Below are 14664 nucleotides of genomic sequence, written 5' to 3' on the forward strand. Positions count from 1 at the left end.
CTGGTTGTTGTTGGGGAGGAGGGTGACCTGGTTGTTGTTGTTGGAGGAGGGTGACCTGGTTGTTGTTGGGGGAGGAAGATGACCTGGTTGTTGTTGGGGGAGGAGGATGACCTGGTTGTTGTTGTTGGAGGAGGATGACCTGTGTGTTGTTGTTGGAGGAGGATGACCTGTGTGTTGTTGGGGAGGAGGATGACCTGGTGGTTGTTGCTGCTGCTGTTGTTTGTTGTGCTTAATTCAGCTGGTGAGAAGCTGCTGACAAAGGCATTTACTGAAGCCAGAGACACTTCATTAGACTACAAATCTTCTCTACATTAGAGTAGAGAAGGAGAACAGGAGAGCTGATGAAGTCACTTTTAATCTATTAATCTTGTGGCCTTATAAACCTCCAGGTAGAGAGAAGGTCCAGAAAAGAACAGGCCTAACAAGAAAGAAGAAATACTCACTGAAGACTTCTCTCTCCCTTTCCTTCTCCCTCTCCCTCCCCCTCCCCCTTCCTCTGTGTGTGTGTGTGTGTGTGTATGTGCAATGTACATGAATGTACATGTCTGTGTATGGGTGTGTGTGTGTGTAAGCATGTGCCTGTGGATATATCTATAGTCTCCATAAGGTGTCAATGGTTGTCTTGCCCTCTTGTTTTCTATCATCCTTTGAGACAGACTCTCAGAGAGTGTAGAGCTCACTAACTGGCCTGTCAGTGTGCTCCATGATCAGCCTGACTGGACATCCTCAAAACTGGATGCTTTTTATTTGTGTTGGGAATCTGAACTCAGCAGATATTTCACCAACTGAACCATCTTCCAAGGCCCTCAAAATGTTTATAACAGACACTGATCTTAATGACCACTCAAAGGAGCACACACCAACACATCATGCAACATGTTTTTAACATCCTCCCCACTCTGTGGATGAGAATGAGTCCAAGGGATTGCTCAGTGTTTATGAAATACTTGCCAGTAATTGACCCTACAGTGCAAGCCTTTGTCAACATGTTGCATCATGAAAAAATATTTGATTAAATATTCTAGGGCAAGATGAAAGTATGTACAATTCTAAATTCAGGTTCTTAGTGCTATTTGACCTTAACATTGTGTGTGCAATGCCTTTGTCTGCATTGCATTGTATATGGTAGATTTATATTGCATGGACATACCTGCAGAGTGCTGGATGAAGCATGCATGCATCATAAATGACACTCACTATGGTATCCATGACCTGACATTTTCACCTTAAAAACTGGAATTCCACCCTGTACCCTGTTTATCCTATATTTTTTAAATGCTATACTTTTCAAAAGGTATTGGGAAATTAATATATCCCACCAGATTTAAAGTTATTTAATGATTTAATTCAAATACAAATTATTTTATTGTAAAGAGGATGAATCGTAAGGTGTTTTTTGACTTGTCCATAATGATGGACAACTCAATATAAACTGACTCATTGACAGACATAGTGGGGTGAGAAAGCCATGAACTTGCAGAAAGATCACCCAGAAGTTTCAAGTTTACAGCATCCAAAGACAACAACAAGAGAAGTCCATACTATTCCTCTTCATACATCTGCATTCAAGATGAATAGGCTGGTCTGTGCATGAAGAGTTTAAGCCAAGCTCATGCCAAGCTACAGAGGTCACTCTAGATATTTTGTTCTGCACAGCAATACCACTGATAACTTTTTAAAAAGTTTAAAAATAGACAACTCTGAAATATCTCTGAAAGGAAACCACTGATATTATATACACAATTTGCAAATTTTGGACATTGTTCTGTCAAAGATGATCTAAACTTTCAGTAACACCTAATCCTTATGGTAAGTGTAAATATATGTTTTCTATATATTAACTATATTATATTAACTCCAGCTACATTAAAGCAGATATTCTGTTGTATTTATGTATTTAGGAATATATGTAATATTATATATGTTGCATATATATCAACAACTAAAGAAAAAACCCATGAATTTTAGAAAGGGTAAGGGGGTACATGTGAGGGGTTTGAGGATGGAAAGGGATGTGGAAAATGATATAATCATAGTATAATTTTAAATTTAAGATGTATTAGAATATAAATAATCTTTCTCATGTGCATACATTACCTAGAGTAACTGATGAATCAATTATCCTGCTTTTCAGAGATCTTCCCTCTTTAACACTATTCTGTACTCCCCAAACTCCAACTCCTCAGCATCTGTGGACTTTGGGTCACCTAATACACACACATGTGCACACACACACACACACACACACACACACACACAGAGAGAGAGAGAGAGAGAGAGAGAGAGAGAGAGAGAGAGAGAGAGAGAGAGAGAGAGAGATGCATGTAGACAGATGCACGCACACAATTTAAAGTGCTTCTCAGGATATTAAGATAAACTAGACATTAGAGCATTCAGATGATGTAATCATTCACAGTTAACCTTCAGCCATGGGGTCACATTCACAGACATATGATCCAGCAAGAACCACAAACATAAAAAGACATGTGTGACAGACAGAGCCATCATGACAACTAGAACCTACTTGCCAAAGTTCTTGCAGCAAGTATTCAAATTCAGTAACTAGCACTATTAGAGGCTGTTCCAAAGCCCTTGCCTATCACTGACAGTTTGTCTGTGAAATCAAGATAATTTCCAACCTTCTACTGATCACAAACTTCAAACCTTTGCAAATCCTCACCATGTCATTGCTGTGTTGGGTGCTGTAGGAAATGAGTAGTGCTATAATTATTTAATGAAATTGTACTAAGGTGACCTCTAGGTACAAAATTTAAAATGTTGATGTATGTATTTTAATTATCTGCTAAAACACAAATTAAATCAGTTTAGAATAGCAGCATTTCACCAAAGCACACATTATATTTTATTTTAAAATTAAATTCACTGTATGTATCTATTCTATTGTAACATTGTTCTATGTAAGCATCTTGTCCTTAGCTGTCCCTGAGAAACCTTAGAAGTTAAGGTCAATCACGATTGTACAAGCTAAGAAGAATAGCACATTCTTGGTGCTATGCCTGTCTTTTTCACTATGACTGCACTAGCTGCATATGTGCAGAGCAACTACAGTGACTGCCTCCAGAGGTCTATGCCCCTAGTGGCACACAATAAAGAATTAATGTCTTTGAGAGCCTACTAATGAGGCAAGAGGAGAAGCCATCAAGCCTCTCCCTACAGGAAGACAGAATCTTAATAGGATTGTTACCAAGCTGCCACATTCTGGGTCCCATGATAAATCCAGTAAAATAAGGGAAGCCTTTGAGTACTGTGGTTTTCATCCATGAGATGAACAATTGACATGCTAATAATATCCTTTCTCCTATTATACTCCCAATGGCCAGCAATACATAAACCATCCAGCATTTTTGGAACAAAACATAACAAAGGAAGTGCATAAAATTGCTCAGACTGTCTGAACACACAGCATGATTTCAACACCCTAGTCTTCCAGCTTTAGATTGTCCAAGTGGAGCATCAAGGGAGACATCAAAGTGTGACATCATCATTAAGCAGGAACAACACACATTGCCAAAGACCCATTTTATGGCCTTACCAGAGTATTTGAAAATCAACAAAATATATTTAACCCAAACCATTACTCCTGACAATAGGTTCCTTTCTAAGAAAGTTTTGAGTAGTCTTCACATCTCTTTTTAAAGCAGAACTAAGGTTAAATGAAGACTTACAGATTGCTCGTTCAGGTCCTGGGTGTCTTCCATGTGGTTCTCTAAGTTCTCTTGCCACTCCCACGCGGAGGCAGCTTCCTTGGATCACAATTGACTATCTAAAACAAAAGGGGTGAAATAGAAAAAAAGCAAAGGACTTTCTTAATTCTTTTTTCAGACTCATCTAAGCATATAAAGATTTAGCAAAATAGTTGGCAGTGTGTAAGATGTAGGTGAACTTTCTGAAGAATGAAATGAGTCATTAATTATATTTCCATGTCTTACAGAAGTAATGATCTTGTAAAAGAACATATCGTGGTAGAGTCATCTATGTGAAGAGCCCCTCAGGAATCTTTAGTTAAAGGAAAAACATCTGAGGACAACTTGAAGACAGTAAACAACAAATACACTATTTTGTTTAGACAAAAATAATGAGAACCACATTAAACACTACTGTATAATATAAATTGGAAAAATACAGTGTGTTTTATTAGTGACGCTTTTAAGATTAAAAAAAAAAAACTGTCTAAACTATATTTTCCAAAGAGTGTGGTATTGAGGCTGGCAATGACACTTGGATGTCACGTGCATGAAGCCCTAGAGATCATCCTGAAAACCACAAAGAGATACTATATTTTAAAATACATAGTTTTTTAAAAGATGTGGAAAATAATTATTTTAAGATAAATAAGAGAAGTATTCAATAAACTACAGTGATGCAATTAATGCAACTAATTACTCAAAAGATAAAATTAATATTCACACCATATCGCTTTTATACTGACCAAGCAGAAATATACCCTTAGATCTCAAATACAGTGAGATTTTGTGATAGCAGCAATAGCCTCCCCAAATTCTCATCTTTCTTCTCTTGAATGAATATGCAAGACCGAGTAATGCTAACAAATTAATGGTATTACAAAAGCAATTTTAACTACAGTACAGAGTGAAAACTAAATTTTATAAATAGACTCTCCAAGGCCTCTGTGGCTTCTTCTTAATTTCTATGAGGGAAGATGAGGTCTGTCTTCCCATGAGTTATCCACAGCATCTAGTTTGTCTGGTTTTGTGTTTCATGTGTCAACTAGATCAATGACAAATGCAGCCCTGAGGATGTCCCTGATGATGACTTGAAAGAAAGGGAGGAAACAGCTGGTATTGAACATTTATTTAGTCTCAAATACATGGCTCTTTGGGGAAGACTCTGTTTCACCTGGGTATCTTGCTTTATTTTAGGACAATGAAACAGAAACATAAAAAGGAACATTATTTACTAAGTGAAATACTTTAACTATTCATAAAACTCTGTGCTGAAAAATAGCAGATAGCTCCCTACTCATCTGACCCATTCATAAAAATTACTCCCAGGAAAATTATCATTGATGACAGTTAATTTACAGATGCATCAATCCTGTGTCTACCTCATCACCATGTAACATTCTCCTTTACTCTTTCTTCCAATTGTGTGTGTGCACATGTATATGTGCACATACATGTGGGGGGGTTGTGTACATGTGTGCATGCTTTTGTGTGTCTACATGTATATCAAAATTCTCCTCTACATGTGCACCAGTCATAGGATCAGGGCCCACCCAAATACAGTGTGTGTGTGTGTGTGCGCGCGTGCGTGTGTGTGTGTGTGTGTGTGTGTGTGTGTGTGTGTGTGTGCTCACAGGCACATGCATATATGTGTTCATATATACATCTAAATTCTCTACACATATACTAGTCATACAATCAGAGCCCACCCAAATACAGGAAGAGTACATCTCCACTTGACTAAATCTACAAAGACTCTAACTCTAAAGAATGTAACATTTACAGGTTTCAGGTTTGGGATTTAAGCATATCTTTAGGCACAAAAATTCACCATAGCACATGTTCAGTTAGCATATGAAATTACTTTAAATATGTGCTCACAGTGCTTAAAGGTTCTATACCCAGAAAGGCAATGTGCAGAATAAACTGAGGGTGGTTCCATTGGAAAGGAAGCCACCATCTTCCAGAGGAACACTCTCTCAGGTGCTGTTACCACCTTGAGCAAAATTATGGCTAATATTTCAGGACAGAGACTGGTGCATAAGAGAATTAAACAAAAACTGTCCATTTTCTACCTAACTACCACTTTAGAATCTACTTAATATTCAACTGAGGAGTTATTTGTGTAAATGTTCCACGTTATGGCACAATGCTTTGTTTTATATTTCCTTGAAACTTAATTAATTACTACTTTAATGTTGTTTTAATGTTAACATAATTTTTGTTCTTTGCCAAACTCACTCAGGTCCTAAAATATTATGAGCCCAATGATTTTATATTATTGAACCATGCTAAACTCCCTTGGCTAATTGCAGGCAGAGTATTATTTTACATCTTAATTTGCCAATAGTTGTTATGCTAAATCCTTTAACATTTCATTTTCACAAACATATGAGAAAAAGATGAGAACATTCCTCAAATCAAGTAAAAAAATAATTACCTACAGTAAAGATATAAAATTAAGGGCTAACAGTAACTTCATGTTGTTTTATGAGTTGAGAGTCTAGAAGTCTGTTTTATCATCACAGGTTACTTCTCCAGAAAGGTGAGTTTAAGCAGGAATAGCACCAACCTCACCCATTCTGTGTGAAGTTATTTCTCCTATAGTTAAGTTTTCAACATACAGAGAAATCATCAAATCCTGTTGCTTAGCTTTATGTAGAAGTGACATATGCATTCTTTGGTCTTAAAAATTAGAGTAAAACTCAATAATCCTAATTCAAACACATAGTCTGATATATGCTTATTTGTGTGTGTAATGTTATGAATATTTAGAAGCATTCCAGTCAATGCAGGATGATCCACAGAGAGATCAAGGTGACTTCAGTCCTAATGAATGAGGAGGATTCCCCTCACATGTCTCTCTAATAAACTAGTTTCAATAAAAACTAGATGGTCCATCTAGAAGGAACATGGATGTGAAGATGATGGGTTCTATCTTTTTAAGGGATTACATGGACCAGGAACAGGGACTGTACATGAGGAACCCCATACCTCTAGAGAGTGCACACAGGTGGCAACAGTTTTCACCAGCAATGAAGCCAGACACTGGGGCTTTGTTATCGCCCTGAATAGACCTTTTCACATTCAAGAAGCCTCTAACTCTACCCCGAGTTTGCTCCAGTCTCTCCATTGCCATATCTCCTCAGTGTCATGGGAAGAGATGAAGCATCATAGCCATTTGCCTGTTCAGGAGCAGCACCTCTGTCCTGACTCCTGTTTTCTGAATATCACAGGTCACACTTGGCCACTGTGATGGATTTACAATATCTGTCTGCTTTTACTCTCTAAAACCTCTTTAGAACTTGAGTTTATCCTCCATACAAACCAGGATTCCTTCTTTGGTCCTATTTGCATCTGTGCCAGTATCCATTTTGAAAGATCACTCTGCCAAAAGGTCTTTCCAAGGATCACCAGGGTCTGTGCAATTGCACCCTGGGGACTCTGTCCTGAAACCAAAGTCTGGAGCTATAGAGTATCTAGGACAATGTGAACACAGATGTACCTATATAACTATCACTTTGGGGAAAGTAGGGCAAATAAGGAATCTCTATTTCCTTATCTGTGTTCCACTCCTACTACAGTCTTAGGAAGATTTAAACTGCAGGATACCCAAACTTTTGTTGCATCTTTTATGAGTTAGATGCATAGATAATACATCATCTCTGACACAGGTCCTGAGATGTGAGTAGCACACTGAAGAGTCTTTCAACTTGTACAGTTGCCTGGGTCAAAAGAAGATACCCCTAAATGACATTATGACAGCAATAACACCTCATCTGTGGTTTGACACTGAGATTTTCAAACCATATGCAAATGTTCAGAAGCATATTTTGGTGAAAAGGTTCTTCAAGTTTGTAGTCAGGCATGCTATCTCATCATTTTGGAATCTGAGGTGGGGGGTTGTAAATTTAAGACCAGAGACTTTATCTCAAATGAACAAAAGAAAAGAATTATTTGGACCAGCTCACGTGGGAGCATATTATATACTGACACTGTATGTGCCTTACATGGTCCTATATTCAGCTTAAGCTTAGAGGAGTGCCCTGGGGCTTATCTTGCTGCACCAAGTGAGCTGTATCTAATAATACATCTTGCTCAGGACATGGACCTTTGAAAACAGCAAGCTAGTCCTTCTTTGGTGGCAAACATGAAACTTGGGAGCTTTTGATAGCTATGTGGGAAACACCAATCTGAAGGGTAAGACAGAAAGCTTTCACTTAGAGAGAATGTGAAAGATGCTAGAGAGAAGGTCCTGGCATGTTGACCAGCTGGGTGTGATTGCTGGACCTGAATCTTGTTCTTCCTGGGTTTCATTGGTTATCCTCATGGTCTTCAATTCAATAGTCCTTATTGTCCAAGGTGCTTGGGGTAAAACAACAAGTACATAGGGAGTCTAAGAATTTAAATTTTCATCCCATTATTGAGAATTGTAGCTTTGAGCAGTTGTCTAGAAAAAAAAATGATTTCCAGCTTCCATATATGTGTCTTCTATCTTTTAGTAATGAGGCCGTAAAGCTGGGTCAGCCACTGGCTGGCTTGGCTGCCCAAGCAGTATGCCAGAGAAGGAAACCAACTGCACAAAGAACACCTAGCTCCAGTTCCATGGCCAAATGTTCACAGAGGTGAAGATGAGTGTGCTTGGTCTCTGAACATGACTCTCTTCTCTGCCCATAAAAAAGGGAAATAGTAAGGGTGTCCAAGAAACAAGTTGAGGTGAATAGTAACGAGTACCTTGACTTCAAGCTCCTTAAATGGAGCCAAGACTACAAACTGCAAGCTGGACTATTTCTGAACTGTTTATAAAGATAGCTCATGAACTTTGCAGAATCATCCTTGTAACACAAAATATTTGGACTCCCAGCACTACTAAATGGTAGTGGTGGTAGAAGAGGTAGGGGTGTAGTGGTAATGGAGGTAGGGATGTAGGTGATGGTAGAGGTGGTGGTTATGGTAATGATTGAAGTAGGGGTAGTGCTGGGAGGGGTGGAGTTGTTGTTGACGGTGGTGATATATTAATATTCTTAATGCCAAAAGTTATGTAGGTATTGTATGGTTACTTACCTGGTAGTAAGAAGTTCTGCTATTATAAATTATAATCTCTTGAACTTTAAGAAGTAGATCCAACTTGGAGGAAGGTTTTCTGCTTATTCTAAGTAAGTAATTGTTAATGGTTTAGTAGTTAGGCTTAAAAACCCAGGGTAATGATGGCGAACTGTTCCAAACAGACATCTAAAAGAATCTTGGTCTAGACAGCATGTGCTGCTTTGAGCACACTCAGGACACATGTGCTGCTTTGAGCACACTCAGGACACCATCTTGCCATCTTTCCTTCTCTCATTGTGGACCCCTCCCCCACTTTCAATTGACAATCACACTGATGAGCATTTTGTTTATCCTGAATTGATGCAGCTGGCTCTCCTGTAGCCTGGCAGAGAAAATATTTGAGCCTTTTCTTAGAGTCAGTTTTTGTTTTTCCTCAGACCTAAATCTCTCTTCAGTGTAACCTAGGAATCTTTCCAATGAGGATTGACTTTGTACATCATTACACATATCTGAAGAAAATGTGTTATACTTCAAGAGAGTTTAAGAACAAAACTACAAAAGTTATCTCCTGGAACCTTAGAAAAATTATAGTTTTGCCAACAGTATAGACGTACAATTTCTAGAAGATTGGAACAAAGTTGATAAGTCCTGGCTTTTCCATCAGACAAATGTGGAACATGAGGAAAGTTCATTATCTTGGAATGTCATGCTCATCATCCTTAAAGTAAAGACAGAAATATTACTTGTATTGCATTTTGGGACTGTATGGAAATTTTATTTCAAAATCATAACCACTTTAATCACTAGGGGTGTTGGAAGAAACTCTCTACTTGTATTTTTCTGTTCTTATATCAAATAAAAGCAACTTAACATTCTTTATAGTAGAGCAATATCTACGTACCTTTTCACATAAAATGCAGTGAATTTGATTCTGTTAAACTAAAAATCTTATAACCAACTATTTCTAGGCATTGTACCAGCCTTATGCAAATGTACTTAGATAGTGGTCAACAGTCATCAACTCCCATAATTGTCTGAACTTAAATATATTTGTAAAATTGAAAAATGACCTTGGAAAGTCATTACTGCTTACTACTTTTAACTGTGTCATTTTATATAAATTCAAGATATGATGGATTTCTTCAATGCAGGATTGTGAAAGATATGGAAATAGAATGGGTCGTGAGAGGAAGAAAAGCATTACTTATCATTACATTTTGATTTGTGATGTTGCAGGTGAGTAGCCACAAAAACCCAGAATAATGTCTTAGCTGAAAGTAGACTGGATATGAAGAAGGCAGGAGAGAAAGTATGGGAGAGAAATCGTAGGATGAAGAATGCCCTTGAACGTCATGAAAAGTCAGATCTGAAGGTCAAAGGTTCCATGAGGAACTGTTCACACTGAAGAACCAAGAGGACATTGCATCTTGTTAACTCATTATCCTCACTGATGGGGATGAGCAAGCAGCTAAGACTGGAGAAAAACTATGAAAAAGTGTGTGAAAGCATTGCATTTTGAATTGAAAAGAGGCTAGAAAACTCTGAGCACGCTCAGACTCAGCCTGGCAGAAGCTGATCCTATAACAGAGCCTTGGGGAGGGAGTAAAAGAAAATGATTACATGAGATCAATCAGAAGCTCAGCCTTACACAAATGTCCATTCTAAAGTCTTGCTTCATAGCATGAAGACCTCATGCTGGAAAAAAAATCAATACTGACTTAGATAGAGCTCTAAGACCTCAAGGTAGAGAAGTAAGAGCAAAATTAGTCCACAGGACAGAAGAGATTTTAGAAGAAATTTGTTAAAAATCATAAACTTCATGAGGAAACAAATCATCCCAGAAACACATTATGCAGCAGTAAAGTAGTAGCCAAACAGGAATTCAAACTGTAGAGGAAGGCTCAATAAAGCATATTAGGACTACAATTAATTAGTGATTGATGTGGGTGGTGCCAAGCCTGGTCTGATGGTCCTGAGTTGTATAAGAAAGCAGGCTGAACAAGCCACAGGGAGCAAGCCAGTCAGCAGCACCCTTCCATGGCCTCTGCACCCATCAGTTCCTGCCTCCAGGTTCCTGCCCTGTTTGAGTTTCTGTCCTGACTTCCTTCCATGGTGAAAATGATATGGAAATGTAAGGCAAATAAACCTCTGTACCTCAAGTAACTTTTGGTCATGATATTTTATCACAGCAATAATAACCCTAACAAAGCAAGAGGGTGCTGCAAGGATTGGAATGGAATCGTTTCAATCCTTGCTCTATGTAGTGGGATTAAAAGTAAAATAGAAATAAGTAGTAATTGTTTACAGGATAATCGGGTTCTGTAAATACAATACATGAAACATCTTAGCTTCAGGGAACAAAGCCATTTCCTCCTCTTTTTTTTTTCTGCATTTCAGTGCTTCTTTATGTTTTAGTGTAAAGCACACATGTCAGAGCTTCCACTCTCTGGTTTGTTCACCAGAGCCACAAATCATAAACCTTGCCTCCACATGCTTGGCAGGCTGCTAGATATTAAAAACACACTCTCACTTGTGCCGTCCCCTAAATCAATGTTTTTGTTACATGCCCCTAGTTAAGCAGACCACATCATTAATGAATTTTTTTAAATATTTGGTTCCCAACAGAAATGATGGTGAATTCAGTCAACCACGAAAGCATAACGAACTAGGAAATGCATTAAATAAAACCTAGATATGAACTAGGCCATGGTACATCATTATTTTTAGATCATGCAATTATAAGCTGACATTGTACTGATACAGGTCAACAGAAATATATGCCCAAGTATCACGTTAGCACTTAACTATGTGAAAGGAAGCCAATTGGTTTAACTAACAATAAATTTTCAAAGCAGTAAGGCTTCTATGGGAGAGATTCTAAGTTTTTGTTAGCTGGTTGGTTGACTGGTTAGTTAGTTATTAGTTCACTTAAAATTATATTATTCCTTAGGAAATATAAAGGGAGATAGAATTTATGTCTAAACTAAAGGACGGATTGTTTTGCCTCACACTGGCTAAGCCTGGTTTGGTTTTACATAATCTATGGACTAGCTCTCCAGAGATACAGATAGTGGCTAACATGCTCCTGAAAGACGAGTTTTCCAAGGCAAGAACTATGGGGATCCTTAAGCAGGAGCCACTAAAAGAACAAGAAAACAAACAGGAAATGCCTCCCCCTACCTCCTTGCAGGGATGATGGTGGCCTTTGTACTTCCTCGGGTATCTATTAGAGGGTGCTATGCCAAGAGGTGCCCCATACTATCTTTCAGGAAAGTTATTTGAGTTCCTTGATGGCAGTTACCATTGGGAAACAGAAAGGTGGAGAGGTGAAGATCCATAGAAACAGAGCTTGCTTTAACAAGAGCTTCCAACTTGTGTGAACAAAGGGGAAAATATAGGTTACCATGGTAATAAAAAAGATCACACTAAGTAAAACCTTTCTTAATGTGAGAACTAAAAATCAGAAAAACCAGATCATATTTTCTTTTTTATATGTAAAATGCACATGGGTGTGCACAGAGAATGAGACAGAGAGATAGAGAGAGGAGACAGAAAATATAAGGGAGGCTATTTGGAGAAAGCGAGGAGATGATAAAGAAAAACATAGGAGAAGAAATGGAGGAGGACAGTTAGAGAAGAAACAAAAGCAAGATGAGATGGTATATGTGCTTAATGATGTCATAATCAAGGACATTTTTATATTCTAACTTAAAAAAGTAATTCAGCAAGCTAGAGTAAGAATTGAGGTAATTTTGCTGCCATTAGTTAAATTAACCCTAAAAAGGCACCTGGTCTTAGAGAAGGGAAAGCCAGAGCTTCCATGCTCTGCATGCATGCTGGCACTCTCTGTTAGATCCCTCTCCTGCACACCCAGCCCTGGATGCTTCTGTTAAACTGTAGCTCAAGTGCTTGAACAGTCTATATTTGCAACAGAGAGGGGCTTGGGGTCCTTCTATGGCCATTACTATGTCTCACACTTGAACAATCCTTTTCAAAAATAATTCATAAGACATATAAAGTTTAAATATTATGCTCTAGTTTGGGACCAAAAGCTGTATCTTACAAAAACAATGATTCTTTTTAAATGTCTGTATGAATGAATAGATGAATAGATTACTAAATCAGGGGAAATTTTTGAAAGCCAGGAAATGGATCATTTTAAGGAGTTTCAGACTGAATCAGGCAAACAGAATCAAGATTTCTGTTTGCTATGAGTCAATGTAAGGCTTTAGGAAAATCTTGTAATTTCTCCATACTTCAGTTTCTCACCCTATAAAAGGAGTATATTGCTTGAAATTTAATTCTCTCACGGTGGGCAGAGTTTTGATTCAACATTTATAAAATGCTCTTTAGCTTCTCTGATTAATAAGCAAAATGCTGTAATAGTTGTTACAATATGCTTTCCAAGAAGTATAAAGGTAACAGCCTGGATCAATGTAAGATAATACTTTACTTGAGAAACAAATACCAGTCATATTTATTGCCCTTCCATTCCATTTGCTAAGTAATAAAAATTACTTCTGACAGAGAAAGTATCAAATTAATATTCAAGTGACTGAAAGTGTTATCTTCATAGGCTGCTCCTACCTCGGAGCAGAGAGAATTGTTTTGTTTTTCCAGGCTACCCAACATGTTTATATGGTAAAGTCAAGAATGTCGGGCATGGTTTTGAGGGCCTCCAGCGTATTCACTGGTTTCTGGCATGTTAATGCACTCTCCTCTTATAACCGTAAAAGTCCTCCTGAGTGCCTCTGGAAATATATAACAAATCCTTAATCAATTTAAGAGTGTTTTAACTGCATACATGAAATTTCTTGGGAGGAAAATGTTAGTCATTCTATGTACATACAATACTTAAGACAGCAAGAACATTTCTTCTCAGGGGCGCACAGCAGTCTCCCTACAGTAATATAACTTTCACTTTTATGTGCATAAGTCCTGGTGAATCCCTTAGAATAACAGGAAATTCTGCCGGGAGAAAAAAAACAAAACAAAAATTGATAGCCATATTTTTCCAACCCTGAAAGAATATGTTAGCTATTTTGAGTTGGATGAATCTTTAAAGGCACTAGATAACCATTGAAAGTCAACTATAATCATAATCAGAGCTGTGGAAAATGAATTACCTGCATATAAAGAGTCTAACATAAGAGTGTGACCACAAAGAGTGCATTAACATAGATCATTTTAAACTTTATATACTGATTGGATTCTGATAGCCAAGAGTTGTAGTTTATCATACTTAGATGCATTAGTTTAATTTTAATATAGATAGAATTGTATTTTCAAATTTACAAATTAATAAATTTAAAGTGGTTGATGGTTTCATATGAACTAATATTATTAACATACTCAGAATAAGGCAATGTCATATTACTACATATTCATAAGTTAAAATATAAAGTTATATACATGTATATATATGTACATATATATAATGCTTTGAAGTGCATATGACACATAGTAGGCTCTACATAGAACAATAACATGTAATTCCTCCTAAGTTTTCTTCATTCATATCAGTTAGAGACAATTCTAAATATTCTGAGAAATACAGTGTTAAATAAAAGCTATAGTATGACATACACTGATATATATTTTCTTACCAATTAGTTTAAGAACTGTCAATATCAACTATGGGAATTCACATAACTAAAGAGGAATAATTCTTATATTAGCAATTATATCTACCAAAATATTTTTATGTATGTGGTTAATAAGTTTGTTTGTCCTAATCTTTTTCCAATTATTATACTCATTGAAAATAATTTACTTTCTTTTTTAAGAATTCACTTTCATAAACCTTCTTGTTAAGCAAAATAAAAATATTTACAGTGCTAAAATTTTCTGCAGTTGGGTTTTCTGAGGAAGACCTCAGCCTCATCACGGCGAATTCAGGGCATCATAACTTTTC

General features: G+C 37.2%; 1 protein-coding gene across 14 annotated transcripts in view; it reads right to left on the reverse strand.

Moving 5' to 3' along the window:
• Eya4 (EYA transcriptional coactivator and phosphatase 4) overlaps positions 1-14664 on the reverse strand; it is a 236177-nt gene that overhangs the window by 206086 nt on the left and 15427 nt on the right. For 13 of the 14 annotated variants that reach the window (XM_031380588.1, XM_031380587.1, XM_031380585.1 and 10 more), the window contains exon 2: positions 3687-3784. In XM_031380588.1, coding sequence (XP_031236448.1) covers positions 3687-3719 — 33 coding nt within the window. In that variant the 5' untranslated portion in view covers positions 3720-3784. Of the gene's footprint in view, positions 1-3686; positions 3785-9364; positions 9486-14664 lie in introns of those variants that run through there. The other variant, XM_031380586.1, reaches the window with a different exon arrangement.

This window comes from Mastomys coucha, unplaced genomic scaffold, assembly GCF_008632895.1.
Source record: "Mastomys coucha isolate ucsf_1 unplaced genomic scaffold, UCSF_Mcou_1 pScaffold2, whole genome shotgun sequence".
NCBI classification, from domain to species: Eukaryota; Metazoa; Chordata; class Mammalia; order Rodentia; family Muridae; genus Mastomys; species Mastomys coucha.